The following is a 21857-nucleotide window of genomic DNA, read 5'->3' on the forward strand; positions in this document are numbered from 1 at the left end:
GTGCTTAGGCCAACTGCCCATTCAAGCATATTATTTATATTGTGTGTTTTGTATTCTTCAGCGTTGTTTTGTTGTTTGAGTCATTCTCATTGTCTCAGTTCACACTGCTGCCTTTTCTCCCTACTACTTTTTCTTTTTTTTAAGAGGAAGTGAAAACAGCAACAATAGATAAATAAATAAATGAAAACAAAAAGAAACAAGAACCACTCATCCAGACATCCCTGTAAATTTTATGCAGACTCTCTTGTTTTGACTATGTGTTATTGGGGTTAGGCATTAGCAATTTGACTTTATAGAATTCATAAGCCTTTTGTTGATGTGTGTATTCCACAGTCTCACAATAAATTTGGTCTCAGCTGAAAGGAGTGCTCCTGCTCTCCTTCTTCCTTCCAAACCTCATTTGTGCAATCACAGATGGATCAGATCATTTTGTAGAAAAAATAAACAAATCTTTTTACTCCACAAGAAAGTGTTTTCCATCAAACCATCAAGCAAGTCTGCTTGGCTTGTAAGTTGCTGTGAACTTACTCATGAAATTGGTGGACCTGGTTCAAGAAAGATAAGGTGAATGTGTGGATGATGGTGGGGAAAAAGAACTATGCCTTCTGGTAGCAGCTCTCTTTAAGACTGGATTAAGTTCTTTGCAATATTACTGGTTTGATAGGGTGCTTTTCTTCCAAAAACTTTCTCAAAGGACAAAAAAAGTGAACCTCTCTATAACCTGTCATTTAATTCATTTAGTGTATATATTTAAGAAAGACGCAAGGGAAATTCTTATCCAAACTTCCTTAAATATTGATGTAATATTTAAAATTAATGCATATCTTTGTGGAGCTTTGACTGTACTTCAAACACTGTAAAGTATTTATAGTGTAGATTGGGATAAAGTGTCTTATTACATTTCCTTTTTTTTTAAGCTGGTATTTCTTTTAGTACTTAGTTCCTCACAACTCATTAATATCAGAAAGTGGAACAAAGTGGAAAAGAAATTGAAGTATAAAACTGATCATAAAGAAATTATAAAAAGAGGAAAAATATGCATTAAGACTTCCTACATTTTGAGAAATACAAAGTATCTTGTAGGTTAGGATTGTATGGAAAACACCACTGAAATTTATGCTAAAAACTTAAAAACTTACTCCATTTTTACAAGAAGGTAGTTATTTTAAATATCATTATACTGCAGTAGTACGTACTATCTTCAGATTTTGTCCTCTAACTCAAAAAATACAGGTTTGAAGTACATTATAAAAGACTATGTATGTACTTGTTCATTTGTTAGAATAATTCATTTGCTGTCCTCCAGCTACTGCTTTAAGACTGGACCTCTATCATTTAAAGCATCATAAGTCTGTAACCACTTGCAGTTATTCTACGCAAGTAGTTCCACTGCAGTCAATTAAAACACTTGCATGAAAGTGTTTGTGTCCATACACTGTATAGTTGTGTATTTTTTTATTGGCTCATAGGATTAAAGGACCATAGAAACAAGCTTAGTTTAAAGTGACTGAACACTGAGAATTTTCCCTTCCAGCCACTGATCTAATCACTGGTGTTGCCTGGGCATTCCTGGAACACAAGGCAGCTAGTATATCTTGCACAATAAGCTAATGTTAAACAAGTTACTGTGTAAAACTGCATCAAGCTTAGCTGCTCTTGGATAGCTAGTGTGAATACGATTTTAAATCAACAGCAATGCTTAACTTGAAAAAGTGAAGCACAGTTTTCACTTGCTTTCAAAACGTCTGTCTTTTGGTGAGAGTTGAATTATTTGTGGGTTTCTGCCTTGTTAGTGCATTTTCAAAGTTTAAACCCAAACGTCTAAAATTCTCTTGTAATTTTGACAGGTAAATATTGGAAAAATGGATTCTCCCATTGAGAAATGGAACCTAATAATTGGCAATTTGGCCTTAAAACAGGTAAATAAATCGACTTGTTTGATTAACTTTTCTAGGTGAACTAAGTTATTTTAAAAGTCAATCAAGTATAGAGACAGACAATGTTAACAGGAAACTACCCTATTACACTGGTTCATACTTAACATACAGGGTTTTTATATTTTTTTGTTTGTTTGTTTGTTTGTTTGTTTTGGTACAGTGTAGTTCTTCTCTAAAACGATATGAGCTTATATTTATCACAAGAAGAGGTAAAGTATTCTTTGTGACTGCACCAAGGGTACTTCCTTTTAATTTTTCTGAGAGAGCATTTCTAAGGAAGATGGGAGAAAAATTTCAGATTTGGCAAAACCTCTTGAACATAACCTCTCAAATATTTTCAATGCTGTATTTTCATTGGACTCAATATTTACAGGAAAAGTATGTGATAGAGCTTTTGGATAATGAACAATATTTTAAATAACTGGGTCATTTGAACAAAGGAATATTTGTTCTCCAGAGCAACTATTTCTTAATCTTTAGAACTATTTCATACTCATATGTTATAAAAAAACATACTCAAAAAATAAGTGAAATGTTTTTGCTGTGACTTCATTGTTTTAAGTGGCTTAGGAACCTCTTTAGGCATTTCATCTTTGGCTTCTGGTAATTCCTCAGCTCTTTTCCCTAATTTGACTTTTGTTATTCCTGGGTCTGAATTATCAGTAAAGCCTTTTCTGCTAGCATGAGATGTTTCTTCTTGATCATCTAGGGTTATCATTGTCTGTACAGAATGGGTGAACATGCTGCCCTTACAACTTGCAAATAAATGTAAATAGGAGGAAAGAATAACAGAAAATTATTCTTAAGTCTCAATTATTTTTAAGAATCACAGATCACTAAAAAACAAGTGTTCACCTTTTTCTTTTCCAGGTTCAGGCAACAGTAGTTGGTTTTCTGGCAGCAGTGGCAGCAGTTATATTGGGCTGGATTCCAGAGGGCAAATACCGTTTTGATCATTCAATCCTTCTGTGTTCTAGCAGTGTAGCAACTGCATTCATAGCTTCTCTTTTACAAGGTAAAAGAAGTATATATGTTACTTTTTACAGTTATTTAGTTCTCTGTGAATGCTGAGTGTATATTATGTTTCGGTTCGTTAACAATTTAAGTCCAGCAGGGTGTAATACATGTGAAACACAGCTGAGGGTAGAACAACCCTTCTGCAATTTCCGGAGGCCTGAATATTACATTCATCTGTCATATTCTTTAGAAAAGGTTTGATTTGCCTGACCTCCTCAGCATGTCTAAAAACACAGAATAAAAAAGTATGTTTTTAGATTTCACCTAATAGGATGGAGAACTTTTGCCCCTACTTTCTATATTAATTGATGTACAAAGTATGTTCTTAACACTTAATACATGGAACTTATGTGTAATTAAGCTCAAGTGAACTTGGATGTTAATTTAGCTGAATCCAAACTCCCTGGTTATCTATCCATGCTGCTTATATATTATTTTATGTTTTGCTTTGTTTCTGAAATTAACAAATTGGCTTGTTATATGAAAGTTCTGGATTGAGTTCAAGTCCCCTTCTACAAACAGTGAAACAGTGCCAATGTATCTGTCTGGAGACACATGTAATGATGAAATTAAGCTTCTCTTGCCAATTGTCAGGACATATTTAACCGCAAAATCTGGTATTTAATGGACATGAGGGGGAAAAAAAGGTTCCTCTACTTTTGACATATTCTTAATGAAAATATGCGACCAGTAGTCTTAGTAATAGTAAATCAAGTAAAATGTTTAGGTTCCTTTTTACTAATTTGATATGCTTAATTAAGTGAAAAGTGCAAAATTGTAAATGTTTGGCATGGAATTATGAGCATACACTTTAGTGACTCCAAAGCCATTAAATTTGATCATGTAACAAAATTAAGAGCAGCAAGAGAACGGGGGAACATGAGTGTGTTTTTTCCACTTACGTATAAGCTGGACATGAAGAGAAACTTTTAATGTTATCTGGTGATAGGCCAGCACAGGAAATTACTTTCTAAGTTTCTGCTTCCTAGGCATGAAACAGGTGCTTTTCAGATATTGTGATCAAACAGGACCACTTCAGTTCTTTCTTTTGCAACTTTCTTGGAGTGTAACTCTTCAGGCAGTTTCTCTGAAAGTGAACTCATTTACCCTACAATAAATATTATTACTTGCTACAATACATGAAAAATATAATGAAAATTATAATACCAAATCTTCAAAAATTCTTTAAAATAACATGAAGAATAGTATACACAGTTGAAGCGCTTTTGTGTATTGTATGATGAGGGGTAAATTAACTCAAGTTATGCCAAAGAAGGATGTTAATAGCAGTATGAGTTTTATTTTTAGTAGCCATTCTGTAGGGAAATGTCTCTTTAAAAGTTAGTGTTGGTGTACGTAGGAAAAAAATAGAAACCAACAGTGTCAATTTGAAATGCTTTAAGTGGGTAGCAAGCTACATTTTCATGTGTTGCCTAGTGTTAGTTTAAATTATGATGTAGCTTCTTGACTTTTGGTGTTGAGTACTTAGCTGGAAATCTTGCACAATATCTGACGTCCAAGTATTTAATCTTATGTTGTTTTCATTGTAGAGCCATTTAAATTTCAGTCAGCTAAAGTTAATGGGGTGTAGAAATAATACACTGAATATTTTTTCTTCAGAAAATGGTTGATTTACAATCTCAGTTGTGCTAATTCTAATCATAAGCAAAATAGTTCATTGTACAGATGGTTCGACATTTTTGCATGCTTACTTTATTTTTTTTAAATATCTAACTTCATTCTTAAGAATGGCTAAAATTTAAAAATGCAGAAGTCATCTAGGTGAGAGGAATTATCATCCTGGGACAAAAGCACAGACTTCTTATTTATTAAGTTTGAAATTGCCATTGTCTTGAAATTTCCTATGGGGTTCCAACAGTAGATATGATTACTGTATTTTCTTCTTCATTGACTCTAGGAATAATAATGGTTGGAGTTATTGTTGGATCAAAGAAAACTGGTATTAATCCTGACAATGTTGCCACTCCTATAGCAGCAAGTTTTGGAGATCTTATCACTCTTGCTATTCTAGCATGGATAAGTCAGGGTCTTTATACTTGCCTTGGTAAGTATATGTCTCCCTAGAAGCCTTTTTTGGGGGCAAGGGTGGTGGGGAGAAGGCAGGGAAGAAGTTTAGAAAATGTGTTAAACTGACTTTTTTCGTCAACATTTATACCATTGGATGATTGAATGATCTTTGGTTGCAACATTATGTCATGCTCTTTCTTTTTATCATATCACTATCTTATTATCTAATCACTAACCACAGTCTTGGCACAAACTCCTAGTAGGCAAAAGACTCTCATAGTATCACAGCCAGTCTACACATGAATTAGAAACTGTAGTTGCTGAACTTATTCCTCTTTCTTTTGGGGTGGGAGGAGAGGGGAAGCTGTCTTCACCCAGGTTTTCTTCGATGCCCATCTCTAAATCAATTATTTGCTTCCAAGAGCCCTGTTGAATTGTCCTTTTGTCTGAGGGGAAGGTGTTGAATTGTCTATGTTGATCAGCTACTTTACAGGAGCTGTGCTTTGAGATTTCTTTTTTGGTAGGGTGTGGTTTTAGGCACCATTTAAATATATCTTGAGCTGCAACTATACATACGCTTGGAAATCAACATGGCAATAATTTAAGTAATTTAAGTAACAATAGCAAGTCTTCAACAAGTATGTATTTGAAGAAGTGAAGCGTAATTTTAGATCGATTTGTGCTTTGTGATTGCTATGACTTTTAAATGAGTTACACAAAAATGAGTTTCCTTCTGATTCCTGCCAAGTACTTTCCAGCTCCCATTGCAATACCTCCTTGTTTCCTCAGCTCCTGTATTCCTGCTTCCAGTAGCAGTTTCCCCACTTTCCTATCTGTTTCACTGACATTTCCATGTCTCCCTCTTGTTCCCTGGTCCCAAGCATGATTTTACAAGCTTTACCACCATTTCCTTCTGCTTTTCAGTGAACAAAGTAACCACTTCCAGCTTCTCCAAATAATGACCTGATTGTTTTTGTTTTTCTTTGTTTCGTTTTGCCTAATAAACTTGGTGAATATATTTCAAACATAAATCTGCAAATTCAGCTGTAGCTTTCTTCAGAACAGGAGTTCTGCCATGAAAGGTGGAAAAATGAATAACCACTGTGAATAGCTGAGCAGCAAAGGAGAGGCCTTCCTTGGCTACTGACTACAGAAGGCAATGATCTAATCCTGCCTGATGCATGAATTCTGTCTGGCTTCTTGGTGAAGTTTTTCACTATTTGCTTATTTTCCCATTTATAACTATGAACAGGGGAATTACACATAAACAGGTCCAAATTAATTTTTTTGTGAATTACTCTCCCCTTTTTTTTTTTTTTTTCAGTCTGCTTTTCTTCTCTTCTACTAGTTATTTGCATGTTTCTATAGTCCGTTAGAAAACTGTCTTTCTGATTTCTAGGGCCCAAAGTGTCTAAATCCTACTCTCTTAAAGGAGCAGATTACTGAACAAGGTTCATTGCCAGAAGATGAATTCTAAAAATGAATATGGCAATAATTGTTATCATTAAAAACATGCTTGTATTTTGGCAAATGTAGTGAAATGCTTGATTGTCAGAGAAAGAGATATGAGTTTGGAAAATGAGAAAGAGGAACTTGAAAATCAATCTTTTTTTTCCTGTTTCTTCATATCCTCCTCTATTCCTCATGAAGAAACAAAAAGTATGAGAACATCTTCTTGCAGGAGGAAAAGACTGTTCAGAAAAATATTTAAAATTAAATTATTATTGAAGCTAACTCCTTCCAGAGAAACAATTTAAAGTATATTGTACTTTAAAATATATAACTATAGGCAATTATAGTACAATATAGCACAGGCCAAATTTTGTACTGTTCGTGATAGTTTTACCAGACATGTTGACATCACTGCATATATTCTTTACATCTGTGCTCATTTTTCAAGCCTTTTTCAGTTAAAAAAATGAGCTGTTTTGTGTAGATATTACAACATCAATCAGAAAAGGTATGTAAATAAGTTTCAAGCTACCTTGGAGTGACTTACCATTTTGTTTCTTCACTTTCAACTTACAATTCTATATTTTTAGTATTTGATTTATCGTATTTTAAACGTGTTGACATGTCATCTTAAATGCATCGCATGTGCAATACATCCATTTTTAATATTTTATAAATTTTTGTTAAAACTTAAATTGTACTGTGTATTTAATAACTATATTTTAATGTATTTTTAACCTATATTCTAATAAAATAACTTACTTCTCAAATACCTCCTTTAAATACTGCTTTTAAAGAAGCTTATAGTCTTATAGTGAAAAGCAAAAGACTTTTAACTTTTTTTTTTCTTTTTTTCTTTTTTTCTGGTGAGGAAAACATCAGAGAAACACCTATTTGCATAAAATGCGGTGTCTGCTGCTAATGCTAGGGCTGGGATAATAATTAATTTAGCTCATTAAAGTTTGTTTTTCTAGACTTATTGCTATGCCCCAAATTCCTACTAGAATATAGCTTAGGGTTATTCCACCTAAAAGAGATTTCAGGTCCCTGCAGTTGATACGGTTGATTGGACAAAATTGGTTCAAAATTAGAACAAGTGCTGGTCAGTGAAGTGCCAGGGAAGCTGGTATAGCGGCTGGATGGAAGGCAGCAGAGAGCTGGCCAGGATTACTGGAAGTCACGTACTACCTATCTGGGTAGCTGTGGAGTTGGCAGAAGATGCCAAACTTGGGTTAACACTAAGATTAGATTGGCGCTAGGATTATGGCTAAATTTCTTCTTGCCAGGGCAGTGCCTGATTTAGAGTCATTAATGTTGGACTTAGGCTTTAATTTTCAGCTAGTATCCAAATGAAGTTTCTTAGACACTTGTGCTACATAGGCCAAACTTTATTTTGTCTTTTAAAATTCTACTATGCAAAATACTTTATAATGAATGTACCAGTGATGTTTAATTTGTTTCCTAAAGCTTTTCCTTCCAAATATTAGTTTTAGAGAACATTGTAATGTTCTCTGTAAAATCGCTTAAGTTGAATCCAGAGACGCAAATACAGTAAATGAGCAATAGTGATTCTTACTGTTTTTAAACACCTTCTTCTACTCTTCCATTTTTTTCAGTTCTGGTTACAGGAAAAACCTAGTTAGGTGCACTGGTATGGCACACAATTGGATTTTAATAGCAGCTACATTTGTCATTTGCATGTAAACAATGTATGTCATTTTGTGCATATAACTAGTATTGCTTCCTGTGCTTTACATAAATTTTGCACAGTATGTTTCTTATTTTTAAAAATTAAATAATTACTACTAATATTTCAGTTTCTCCTAAAACATTATTTCTTCTTAAAAACCACCACCATCACCAACACCACAAACAAAAAACAACAACAAAAACTCAAACTCAAAAAGAAGATAGTGAAACAAACTTGGACTTTCTTCTTTCTTCTTTTCATATCTATTTAGAAATTTACATTTCTAGTTACAGGTGACCTAACGTCTCTCAGAGGAGTAACGTAAAAAGTGTGGCCAGCTTGAATTGTCCTTTGCTAATTTTACAGCTGGACACTCACATTGTAGCAAGCCACTGCCACTGAAAAGCAGATCACGCACACACATAGGAGGAAGGAGTAGTGCTCTGAAGTATTCTTCTAAGAGTTACTCCCACTTTTCTTTCTGTATGGTCTTCTGGAAATGCTTCTCTTTTGGTGATATGTATGTAATTATCTAGTTACCGCTAAAATAATGGTTTCTGCTCTTTACATTTGTTCTATGCCTTTGCATTTTTTTCTCTTCAGAAACAGAGAGTCTTTCTGAAGTAAGAACAAACCACAAAGCCCTTGCAAATGTGTGGTTTCTAAGATGTAGCTGAACTATGGAACAGTAACAAGGAATATAAGATTGTAGTAGCTTCAGCTCAGGAGAAGTATATAAAGCGGTGAAAGGCAGGGAAGAGGCATTCAGAAGACGATCAGACAACAATGTTTTGTTTTGTTTTGTTTACAAAAGTTACAGGAACTTTTTCGCACAATATATGATTGGGATGTTGTTGTGGTTTAGCCCGGCTGGCAGTCAAACACCACACAGCTGTTCGCTCACCCTCCCCCCTCCCTCTCCGGGATGGGGGAGAGAAACGGGAAAGTGAAGCCTGTGAGTTGAGATAAAGACAGTTTATTAAGACAGGGAAAAGAATAACAATAATAATAATAATAATAGTATTAATAGTAATAATGTGTACGAAATAAGTGATGCACAATGCAATTGCTCACCACCCGTTGACCGATGCCCAGCCTATCCCCGAGCAGCCGGCCCCCCCTCCACCCCGGCTAGCCACCCCTATATATTGTTCAGCATGACGTCAGATGGTATGGAATACCCCTTTGGCCAGTTTGGGTCAGCTGTCCTGGGTCTGTCCCCTCCCAGCTCCTGCTGCATCCCTAGCCTGCTCGCTAGCAGGACAGAGAGAGGCTGAAAAGTCCTTGGCTTGGTGTAAGCACTGCTCTACAACAATTAAAACATCAGCATGTTATCAGCGCTCTTCTCATTCTAATCCAAAACATAGCACCCTGCCAGCTACTAGGAGGAAAATTAACTCTGTCCTAACTGAAACCAGGACAGATGTGAAAATTACTGCCAGCATAAGTTAAGAGGACCAAAGTGATTAAAAAACAAACAAAAAAACCCACTAGTTGGATAAATTAATCAGAGAAGAATCTATGGAGGAGTATTAAAGAGAAAGATGCAGCTAGAAAGTAGAGTGATGAAATCCCATCCCTGAGGCAAAGAATAGCAGAAGAGGCAGAACATCACTGTAAAAGTGCCATTTTCTTACCATCTTTCCACAAGCCTTAACCGGTGGCTGTGGTCAGAAACAGGATGCTGGACTAGATGAGACTCTTGGCTTCACTCAGCACAGATGTCCTTATGTTCTTTCTGCCACTTCCCTGCTTTCTCAGAAGTAGAGCAACAAGCGTAGAGGGAATGTTATAAGGAAGTACATGGTTTATGAGCTAGTAGTGACGCGGGTTGAGCCCACCTCTGAACTGTCTTCTGAATGCAATAGTTTCCTCTACAATTTACTAGCCTAATTACTCAAATATACCAACAAAGAGGGAAGGTTCTGGCTCTATGCATGGGAAAAGTTTTCAAATAATAGGCCAGAAAGGGTGAAATTATTTATTTAAAAGTTTTCTGCTTGTTTATAATGGAGCTGTACAGCAGGTGCTTCATGGCATGCCCAGAAGAGGCAAGGAAAAAGGATGGTAGCATACTTACCTAGGTTAGGGACATATCAAGCATCTTGTTTGTCCACCATCATATATACAATCTCTTAAAAAAATCATTTGACTGTTTCAAAAATAAGGGCAAACCCATCAGAGCCGGGGATTTGAACGGCACCAGGTTAACAGCTCTGTCTTAATGCCCTGAAAAGGACTGTATCTGCACTTCTAAATTACTCCATGAATTGCATCCTCAGAGATAATCTAATCGTTTTCCTTCCTGAGACAATTATTGTAAACTAACTTGTCCTTTAAATGCTGAAGCCAATTGAATCCTTTAGCTAATTCGTGGCGAGTCCTCGATAGCCAGTCCTTCAGCATGCATTAAAAAAAGATGAAGAAAAACTTCCACATTTTTGCGCGTTGCACTTAGAACCATTTAAACAAACCCCTTAACATTACGACGCCTTCCAGGCCTGTGTTAAACATCTCGTTGAACAGTGAACGGGCGGCGAGAGTTTCTCTGAGAGGAAAACCCTTTTCCCCCGGCTCCGTGTCACAGCGGCGGCCCGCCGGCCGCTAGGGGGCTCTCCAGGCCCGCCGACGGCAGCGGGGCGCCCGCCCCGGCTCTGACAGAAAAACCCCACTGCTCGCCCCCCGTAACGCTGCGAGTGCCTCGTTTCATGCTATCCTCTTCTCCTCACGGAGCGCGGATTAAATGCATGCCGGCGTCTCTCAAATGTCCTCGGATCTAGTTTGAGAAGCCAGACGGCGGGATCCCCCATCGTTACTAATTTTGCCTCTGACAGTACATTTCCCGTTCACACCTAGAGGTTGTGTTGTTTTCAGAGGCACCACACCAAACAGCACACCACAGTAGACACCCTGCATAAGCAGCAAAATGTTAACCATCTGAGTTCCCCAATTGCTTGTTTGACTGCTGTCAGTGTTTTTACCACAGGAATGAGGGCTTTAAATAATTGAAGATCAGTAAGGACTTGGTTGGAAGCCTTGTTTCTTCCCTCCTTCCTCCTTCCTTTTTGATTTAAGGTCACAGTCAGGAGTTCATTAAAGAGTTATTGAGTGTTTTTAGGAGTTGATTTTGCAGTGTTGGATGTTACAAACTCTATAGCAGAGCCACCAGAACAGGCCAAGCAAATTTCCTCCTGCCATGTAAGGTAAACAGCACAAAGCTGTCAAAAGTGGCGTGAAATGAGTCCCAAAAGGAGAGTCATTTATTCCCTTTTCCCCCTCTCAAGCTATTGTAGAATAAATTTACTTTTTCTATGGATTAAATATAAATAGGATGATGGCCCAACCTTCCTCAAAAGATGCATCTTGAGGTTAGTCTTTTAAGATTCAAGTAAATTGTTCTGCCAGCAGAGTCTCCCCTAGCTAAAGGAAAGTCCTTTCTGAGAGTTAGACTGGAGCTGAGCAGTTTCATTGGGTCTGCAGGGAACTGGAATCTATCATAGCTCACTTGTGGCAGTTTCTGTGATACGTTTTGAAACTATTAATGGCTTCTCCAGTTCTGGTTTTAATTAAACTTAATAGATGGGAAGTCGAATATAAAGTTCTATTAGGGAACAGCTGCCTTAAGCTTCAATTTTACATGATCTTTGCCTTAAAACCTGGGTAGGGTGAATTTCAGTTGTGTAGGCTAAAACCTGTAAATTGATTAATAAATATACCTGATTTCCTCCTTGTTTAGCAGCATGGGGGTGACTGATACCCTATTTATTTGTTATTCCCTCTAGCACTTTTTTTTTTTTTTTTTAAATCAGGGAATCCCAATGAAGCACTAGAATATTATCATAGCAAACATTTATTATTTTTTTTTAAAGAATCTAAGCTCTGGCCTCATCTTGCCCTTGAAGATTCCCCACTCCTGAGAACCACTCGTGACTTTTGTCCTTTTCAGAAAAATTTGTGACACAGTCTTGTAACAATGGGTAGCTTTTATAATCTGGTTTATGTCCAACTCCATTTAAAAGCCTCAGGTATAAAACCTATTTTGTAAGTTGTCTCTGATTTTTCTGCATGGTAAAGTTAAGACACTTGTACATATTAAAATATTGAAAAACAAGGCCAAAAAATAACTCTTCTCACTTGTTGTTGTCTCAGAGGAACAAACTTAAGCCACTGCTGAGTATTGTTGAAAGTCATGCCTTAGTATGTAACAAAACCACCAGTTGCTTTTCTTTCATGTTGTCTTTTATATCACTACACACCTTTTTTTTTTTACTGCTGTAAAATATCTATTCACTCTCTTGAAAGTTCATCTAACTTTTGCTTTGTTTGCTGTAAAAATGACAGCTTGCGTTACATTGTATAGATACACTTCTTTTTTTTTTCATTAGCTGCTGTTCACTAATTGAAAGTATGTTGACTTCGACTAGTGAAAGGACTGAAAATCATCCATGGGTTAATTGTGTTTTCTAAGGCTTGTAAAGCTGCCCTTGCTACTGGCTGCTTGCTGAGTTCTGAAATAGTACAGTCCTGTTGCACTGCACATATAAATTGTATTTATTTTGGTTATAGTTCATGAATCATTATACACTAGCAAGACTGTCTTCTCATTTTTTTCTTTTTTCATTTTTTAAAACATCTTACAAAACATTTATGTGGCAGGATGAAATATGCATACATATATTTTATATTTCACTTATTTATTTATAAGCTGCTTATTAAATATTTCTTGGTTAGTATTTATTGCTCATTTGCTGGACTGGTTTCTGTTTTATCTTTGTGCTTGCGTTTTTTTTGTTTGTTTGTTTGTTTGTTTTTTCCCCAGAAGAAAGGAATTATACAATGTATTTTACTTTGAGTAGAAGAATGCTTATTTTTAGTGTTCTTTGTAATTCCTGGACTATATTTTTGGACTGGTTCTCCATGCTTGGAGACTGCTGCTGATAGTTAAATACCCTCTTTTCTCATGAACATGTTCTAACAAGTTATTTAAGTTGTTATTGGGATTAAAAAAGAAATTGTAGTAAAATGCCATACCTTTTTGAACTTTAATTTCCTTTCTTGTGTTGGTAAAAATCTCATAATCACAGAATCAAATGGCTGAGGTTGGAAGGGACCCCTGGAGATTATCTAGTCCAACATCCCTGCAGGGTCCCTAGAACACATTACCCAATCTTGCATTCAGACAGCTTTTGAATAACTCCAGGGAAGGAGACTCCACAACCTCTCTGGGCAATCTGTTCCACATACGCATTGATCAGATCCCCCCTGAGCCCTCTCTTTTGCAGGCTGAAGAGTCCCAGCTTCCTCAGCCTTTCCTCAGATGACAGATGCTCCAGTCCCTTCATCATTTTAGTAGCCCTTCGCTGGACTCACTCCAAAACTTCATGTCTCTCTTGTACGGGGGAGCCCAGAACTGGACACAGCACTCCAGGTGAAGCCTCACCAGGGCTGAGTAGAGGGCGAGGATCACCTCCCTTGACCTGCAGGCAATGCTCTTCCTGATGCAGCCCAGGATACCACTGACCACAAGGGAACATTGTTGGCTCATGGTCAAGTTGTTGTCCACTGGGACCCCCCAACCCCTTCTCCTCAGAGCTCCTTTCCAGCAGATCAGCTCCCAGCCTGTACTGGTGCATGGGGTTATTCATCCCCAGGTGGAGGACCCTGCACTTGCCTTTGTTGAATTCCAAGAGTTTCTTCTCTGCCCATCTCTCCAGCCTGTTGAGATCCTTTTGAGCGGCTGATAGTCTGGTGTATCAGCCACTCCTCCCAGTTTAGTATCATCAGCACACTTGCTGAGGGGGCACTCTATCCCTTCATCCAAGTCACTGATGAGTAAGTTAAACAATACTGCACCCAGTATTGACCCCAGGGGACACTGCTAGCTACTGCCCCTGCCACTGATCTCACTGATCTCTGAGACCTGCCATTCAGCCAGTTCTCAGACAGAACAGACATAGAGGGAGTGAGAGTAAGTAGCAGGAACATAATGTGATTAACATCTTAAAAAGAAAAAAAAAAAAAAAAGAGAGAAAAAGAAGGAAGTCTCAAAGTTTTACGTAAAAAGATACAGAACGAATGATGCCATTCCATAGGACCCACTGCAGTATGCACAGGGATCTTTCTTCATTGCAAGTGGAGGGAAGAATGCATTTACTTGGGCAGCAAGTAGTGGTCCACATGACAAAAAGTTCAAAAACTTTACATCAATACATTTTTCTCTTATAAGCTTGATTAAAAAAAAACTGTAATTATCAAATAAGGGAGTCATGTATTATGTGTACTCTTTTGAGTCAGACCTTTTCACATTAAACACCTCCTAGTTCATAGAAGGAGGAAAAACGACAAAAAAAAAAAAAAGGCACCACAATGGAAGGAGATAATATACTATAGAGTAGTTAGAAAAGGAAAGGAAAAATTACTTCTCTTTTGGGTTTTGTCTCATTCTCATTCTGATAGCTTTCTACTTTTAGCTTACAGAGTGATAGGAATCTTAGGCTCTTTTCTGCTGGCTCTGCTGCAGAGGTTGTTACCAGTCAATGCAGAAGGATCATAACTTCTAAGAACACTACAGCAATTCTTTCAGGAGTAATTTTAGCTGTTCTCCATCCCTCCACCAAGATAACATCAAAGTAGTAATTGCTTGAACTTGCAGACTTTGTAATAAGCCATAATGCTTGGGTAGGATATTTTTATATATACTGGATATTCTTCTTTGTTCAAGTGTTTATGCATTCTACATGAACTACTTCAACCTGTTTATTTAAAATCTATTTTGCATTGAGTTGTCCAAATTCTGAAAGTTTAAACAAAATGTGTTTATTATTAAATACACTGCCACATTTCTCATAAAATTAAATGTATGTAAATGCGAGCTGTTTGTGTAAGTTATATGTGTATTTGCCACAGTTGAATTGGATCACTGTGAGAGCTTCTCAGTGGATGGGACTGTATGACTGAACTAATCTGAAAAATATTATTCTTTCTGGAGGCAGCCCTTTGCATTATTAGTTTTGTTTTACGATGGTACTCCCTTACTGATATTTGCAATTGTGTTCCTATGAAATATGATGCCATTCTGATGGATAGGTGCAGGCAGCAGAATTGTGGCTGTGAATTTCCAGACTTTCAGACAGGTTATAAAGCAACTGAACTACTGATATAAATGTTTCAATATTACATATTGTGCCTGCATCATTTTAGATATGCTGTTTCTGGGGAGATTAGCATATTATCTGTGCTTTGGAAAGAGGGAGGTTTACATATGCTACAAATTTATATATAAACAAAATGCATTTTCAATATGTTGTTTCTTTTTTTTTAGCAGACATGTAACAATGTTTTATATTCCACATCTCTATTGCATTTTTATCATCAAGCATCATATAAAAAATGTTTTTAAAAACTTTCGACTTGACACAGATAGTTCTGTCCTTGATGGGATGGGAGAAAGCAATCACAGGGGGCAGATGTTACACCATATTTTTTGATGCAGTAGTTGAAAAGTTAGGTACAGTAGTGCTGGAGACTATTAAAATTCCTCAATTGAATGGTGTAGAACGTAATTTATTTTAGAGTTCTAAATTAGGAATAACTTTTATGAATGTCTGGAAAGCAAAACAGTTATTTTGTTTTTCTGTGTGTTTGTTGTTTTTTTTTAGAGACATATTACTATGTATCTCCTCTAGTTGGTGCCTTTTTTTTGGCTCTGACTCCTATGGGGATTGTCATAGCTGCCAAACACCCAGCTACCAGAACTGTTCTCCATTCAGGATGGGAGCCTGTTATAACTGCCATGGTTATAAGCAGGTAAGTCTATATGTTTTTGTTTGTCTTGAGGTCTCTCGTCAGTCTGTCTATATATCTTATATAACACCTGACTGTGCTTGAAAGAAACATTCAAGGAGCCTCTAGAATGCGGAGTGGGAATAAACTTTAACCTTCCAAAAATTACGAAGTTACATAGTTAAATCATAGATGGGAATGAGTGGGGAAGCTAGCAGTAGCCTGTGGAAATGACGGAACAGAGATGTACTGTATCAAATAAAGGAAACAGTGAAGTATTCATCTCCTGCAGCTTCCTATCAAAACTGCACACTGATCTAAGAGGTGATTTAATCAAATGAAAGCTATGAGTCTTAAAAGTCAAGTGATCGTCTGAAATTCTATGGTCTTTGTTATACAAGAAGTCAATTTTAATATCCAAATCAGTAGCTGTAGCAATGTTAGTCTGTAGCGGAGTAATAGGGGAAAAAAGACGAATTGAGAAGAAAATTGTGGCTTGCAGATATTACAAGATTGAAATTACTAAAAAAGTTTGAAATACTAATTAATGTAGCTGTTTGCCTTATTCTAAATATTGTACTTTGTTTTTCAGTATTGGTGGCCTTATTCTGGACACTACTGTATCTGATCCAAACTTGGTTGGAATTGTTGTTTATACCCCGGTAATTAATGGTAAGACTAAGACAGGATTATATGCTGCTACGTATTGATTGATACACTTTGGTTTGATAAAAGCCTATTAACACCTGAAGAGAGTTTCTTGGTCCTATTTACTGCAGTCATTAAAGCATGTTGGAGAAAGTGAGAAGTATGAGCCTGAAGTATGCATTAAGAAACTGTGAAAATTGAAGAGGTATTTTCAAATATTATATGATCAAATGTTATATGGAAATTGATAGGGCTGAGGAAAATTTAGATAATAATTTATTTCAGATGATTTTCTTTTGAATGTCCAAGGGCAAATTTTCAAAATAGCAATTCAATATTTACTTGCGTGTGGGTTTAAGAGCCAACAGGGGTGCTACAGGCAAATTGATTTCTTAAGAAAAATGTATATTGGTTCCCATGTTTGTTATGCGCTTTCCAGATGCACAAGAATGTATTCATGACGATTTCATCCATAGTTTTGTCATCTAAGAAAAATAACAAAGCAAATTTTGCATGAACAGATAATATCTTATTAGACTGATGTAGTTATTTGCAAAATGCAAATTTTTAGCTTCTTTTTTGCTACAGTATCATGTGACTGATACATGTTTAGCTTGCAATAATTATAATCACTGGATCTGTTCCCACAATAATGCTCACTAGCTGCTCTTTTCCCCTTTTTCATTTCTACATTTGATTCTGTACATTATTTTGCACTTTTATGCATTGATTTTAAATCAATTTCTCTAACTATCAAGATGATTCTGACTTCAGATTTTTGCTTATCAAGTGTTTTGGCTTATCTTAACTTGGCCTTTGCAAATGCCATTGGGGTATATTCTATTTTGTTTTCTAAGCTATCAATTAAATAAGTTAAAACCACTTGGTTTGCTCATCCGCTTTGATAATAAAAATGTTAATATTGATGCTGGGTTTTGAAACACTTTGCCTCTGATATAATTAACTTCCAAAGGTTGCTAGTGGAAATGCGGCATGGGATAGCATCAAAACAATTTGCAACAGTTAAGAGTTGGTATATCTATGGCTGTGCCCATTAGGCAAGCTGTTCTGTTAGAGGAGATAATTGTGTTACTTTGACAGAGGGATGTTCTTGGTAAATTCATGTTAGCTTTTGTTTTGCTGCTCTCATATCTTCTAGATGCTTACAAATTGTCTATTTGGTAATTTATTCTTATACTTGTCAGGAATATAAATTTTACAAACATACAGATTCCCCAAATCATTCTTTTTGGTCCTTTTTAAATACACATTTTCTGTTTTCCCTATTACAGCCCTCTGGTATTCACTAACCTCTAAGATAATCAGTTTGCAAAAATGATCAGTGATAATTCATGGACTGTTCATCTAGCTCTCTAAGGATGCTCTACATTTAATTTATCCTCAGGCCGTACAGACTTAAACGTACAAGTTTATGATCAGGCATCACCATTTTTTACAAAGTCAGGATACAAAAGCAACTGAGTATTTCAGTCCTCCACACAGCATGCTTCTTTCCCATTAAGCTCTTGTATTTCTTTTTAATTCCCTTTAAATATAAGGCATTTCAGTGTTGCCGCTTATGTTCCTTGTTGACTATAAATTCATTTTTACTTTTCAGCCTTTATGCTTTCTTGCCTGAGCCTTTCCTTTATATTCATTCAGGAATGCAAGTACTTGCATCTAATTTTTGTGCGTTTCCATTTTGATTTCCAGATACCTAAAGAGCAGGGCAACCATGTTGATCTTTGACCTCTACTGCTTTACAGCTGAAAGCTTTCTTGTAATAGTCCTCCTCCTTGGTAGCTTGCTTCCTAAGAGAAGAGGATCTTGTTTTCTTTAGAAGCAGGTGCACCCAAAGCTCTTACCAGTGGTACTGCTTTCCTAGATGACATCTCTTGATTAAAAAAGCAAACAATTGTCTGATGATTGCTTTATACTGTTTTCCAGTAGGCTTCTCTCTCTGCTCCAGTACAGTAGTAGAATAGGTCTAGATTTCCTCTATAGATTCTCATGTTCTAGTCTTGCTGCCTACACTGGATACAGGTCTGATGGATACAGGTCTGATGGATATAGGTCTAATGGATAAAGGCCTTTCTCAAGACCTCACGCTCTTACCAGATGTTGCAGTGATGATGGTCTTTTACCCTGAAGTAGTTATGAACTGCCCTTGTAAGTGGAACTATGCATCCTGTTCAAGGTTGGTTTCTTTCACAGAAATTGGCTGTAAAAGCTGAATTGCGTGCGTGTTTACATTTTGCCATTTTTAAAAATTTGTAGTTAATGATTGGACTTAAGTAAATCATTTTAATTGCTAGGAATGACAGCTTACTATAAACATGCCTCTAGAGAAAAAGTTAAATGTACCACTTTGTTTCTAATTTTCTTTCATAGGTTTATGAACAGAATTAAGGCAATGTGCATACATTCTTTTGATCTATCTTTAGAGAAAAAGAACTAGCCAAATGCTATACATAGCCATGGATGATTAGCTGACAGGTCAAAAGATCCCCGAAGAATTAGGTAGGCTGAGAGAGGGAAAGCTGGGGCTAAAAGTGGGCTTGTAGCTGTGACAGTCCCACTGTGGTTCTCTGATGATTGCTGTGATAATTGCACCACCCCAGTTATAAAAGCTGCCTTCATTTTAAGAAGTTTTGTATTTCTAGGCTGTTCTCAGCCTTCAGCATCTGCCCCCCAAACTACTGTGCAATGCCTGAGAATGTTTTTTTCCATGCTACACCAGGTACCTTACCCCGTTGCTTATTTGGATTTTTCATGCTTAGCTGCTGCTTTTCTTGTTATGCGTAAAGCAATCTTTTCCCAGCTTGCAAGGTTTAAACTTTTTAGTGACTAGTAATGGACCATCATGGAGTTGTTTATAGTCTCCTGTCCATATATTTCAGCTACTATCCCAGTCTTAAACTCCATGTTGTAATGAGAGTAACTTCATACCATGCGCCATTTTGGAACTCTTAACAAGCTGGCAACAAGCATAATAATAGGCCAAGACTAGAGACTTGTGCTGCTAGCGTAAGGGAAAGCTGGTGCAAGGCCTGTGACCCGTGATCAGCAATAGCAATGCTGCTTTTGCAGTGCCACTGGACAACAACATAAGCACTAATGAATTCTGGTTTTCCCTCATCCACAAATGAGCAGAGGGGAGTAAGTGTAAGTGTCATATGTGTGTGCTAAACTCCTTACTGCCTAGAATTTGAAATATAGAGGCATTTCTATTGGAAAATATAGAAGAAAATACATTCTGTGTAGAGGATGCAGTGTGCCTGCTTTATGGTACACCTCCTGAAAAAGGAAATTGTAGGTAAGTGATTTTTTCAGTTGCTGTTAGATTAGGCTTTCCTGGTTTTCATAATTCTATTGGCTCCTTTTGATTTTGCTGGTCAGTATAGTGTAGAAAACTGGAGTTTAGGAAATCTTTCAGTTAAAAAAATACATCTGTTGACACTCATTTACTAACCAAAGATGTGCTAGGCCACTTAACAGAAAGCTTTTTAAATATGACTGTTGCAGAAAGCTTTCTTTCCCAGTGCTTTCCTGTCCTCGGAATTATCATTGTAAACATAAGCAGTGAAAGTAGCTGCAGGTTTTCCCAGTCAAAATGGTTTTCAGATGCCTTTTCCTTTCTCCTACTTTGAAGCTTGTTGTTCCTGTGAAACAAGGAAACCTGAAATAAATATTGTAATCTACTGGGATTATGTCCAGCCAAAATCTCAGGACAGTGTGTGTTTGTCCAAGATTTCAAATTGTTGCTGATTTTTTCAGTGCCAGTTGTTGGATATCATGAAATCCTGGACATTATACACTGCAAAGTCATCAGGTGTTAGGCTTCCTTTGTGCGCCAGTAAGTAGCATTCAATCAGGTCCTGTCTAAGTGGTTTTCATATTCTTAGATGTGGGACAAGTCACTTTCATCTTATATATGTTACAGTCTGGAGCCACATATCTTTTCGTTTAAGAAATATTGGTCTGGAATTTGAACACCCTCAAAGATTCCTACCCCTATTAACAATAACTGCAAATTTTTGCCAAGAATATTAAAATAGTTCTTAAGCAGGCAGGCATTTATAGTCAACTTTAGTGCTGGTGGCCAGAAGTATTTTACAACCAGTTTTCCAGTTTTCCCCTGTTAAACACATTTCTTGAGATGAAGAATTATTTTTAATTCTATGGTTGGTTGGGTTAAATTTTAACTGTGCTTTCTAAAAATAAATAAATCATTTTGTGGTTTTAGCCATTGTGGTACTTTAAATCTAGTTGAAATTCAGATGTTTGTGTTTGATGTACTGAAGTTCTGAAGAAACTAGCTAAAATTCCAGCATGGATGTGCTTCAGCCTAGATTCTCAAAGTTGATCATTATGTTTTCTAATGGAAGAGATGTATAAAATTTACAAATCCACTTACAGCATCACAATTTGTTGAATTTGGCTCAGGAACTGCAATGTGCAAGTAGCTAAGTTCCTTTTGTGCAGAAAAAAAAGATAATGCTTTATGCAATTATATGCTTCAGAATAATCAGCTGAAATTAACTGAGATTACTAGATAGAGCCACTTTCCATTTTCCTTGCATGCTTAAAAAAATATTGTGAGATATCTTGTAAGTATTTTTATTTCAAGAGTTACTGCATAGTAAACAACATGTCATTAGATTTCACCCCGTTTTTATGCATTTTGTAGAATGGAGGTTCTACAAATTACTTCTGAAAACAACTGAAAACCAGAAATGGTTTGAAGGCTTCATATAGAAAAACTTGCATTTACAGCTGATTTGAAACAAGAGTCCTTAAGGGTAACATAAATCTGTTGTAATATTCCCTACTCTTTGGCTGTACATAGTATTTGATATGTGGAAGAAATAAATGTAGATCAAGGAATATAAAGAACCTGTATGAGAAAATTTAACACAAAACTTAATGAGTGTCTGTTGTCTGGGAGATGAAAGTTAAGCTTATGTAATATATTCCCCAAACCATTTTTTTTTTTTTAAATCTATTAATAGGATAAATTGAAAGACAGACTTTCAGGCTTTTCAGATATCTCTTGCTGTAAATTGTTTCCTTTAGAGAATATGGAAAGAAAATAGCAGAAAACATTCCCCCTCAAAAAATAAAATGTATTTTTAATAACTTTATGTATTTTAATCTGCTATAGGATAGTTATACTCTCAGCTTTTATACAACAGAGAAGTGCTTTGATTAGAAGACAATCATTGTCTCAGGTGGCTGAGTTTCTGAAATTTTCCTCTGTAAGTTACAAGGGAAGACATTAGTGTACTTCCATGGTATTGGAG

The 21857-nt window shown here is 36.4% G+C and overlaps 1 protein-coding gene across 5 annotated transcripts in view; it reads left to right on the top strand.

Moving 5' to 3' along the window:
• The window catches only part of SLC41A2 (solute carrier family 41 member 2), a 58624-nt gene that overhangs the window by 15858 nt on the left and 20909 nt on the right, over positions 1-21857 (top strand). For 4 of the 5 annotated variants that reach the window (XM_040560180.1, XM_040560189.1, XM_040560199.1 and 1 more), the window contains 5 exons: positions 1848-1919; positions 2808-2952; positions 4873-5019; positions 15783-15930; positions 16499-16578. In XM_040560180.1, coding sequence (XP_040416114.1) covers positions 1848-1919; positions 2808-2952; positions 4873-5019; positions 15783-15930; positions 16499-16578 — 592 coding nt within the window. The remainder of the gene's footprint in view (positions 1-1847; positions 1920-2807; positions 2953-4872; positions 5020-15782; positions 15931-16498; positions 16579-21857) is intronic. The other variant, XM_040560217.1, reaches the window with a different exon arrangement.

Source organism: Cygnus olor, chromosome 1 (genome assembly GCF_009769625.2).
Source record: "Cygnus olor isolate bCygOlo1 chromosome 1, bCygOlo1.pri.v2, whole genome shotgun sequence".
In the NCBI taxonomy this organism is placed as follows: domain Eukaryota; kingdom Metazoa; phylum Chordata; class Aves; order Anseriformes; family Anatidae; genus Cygnus; species Cygnus olor.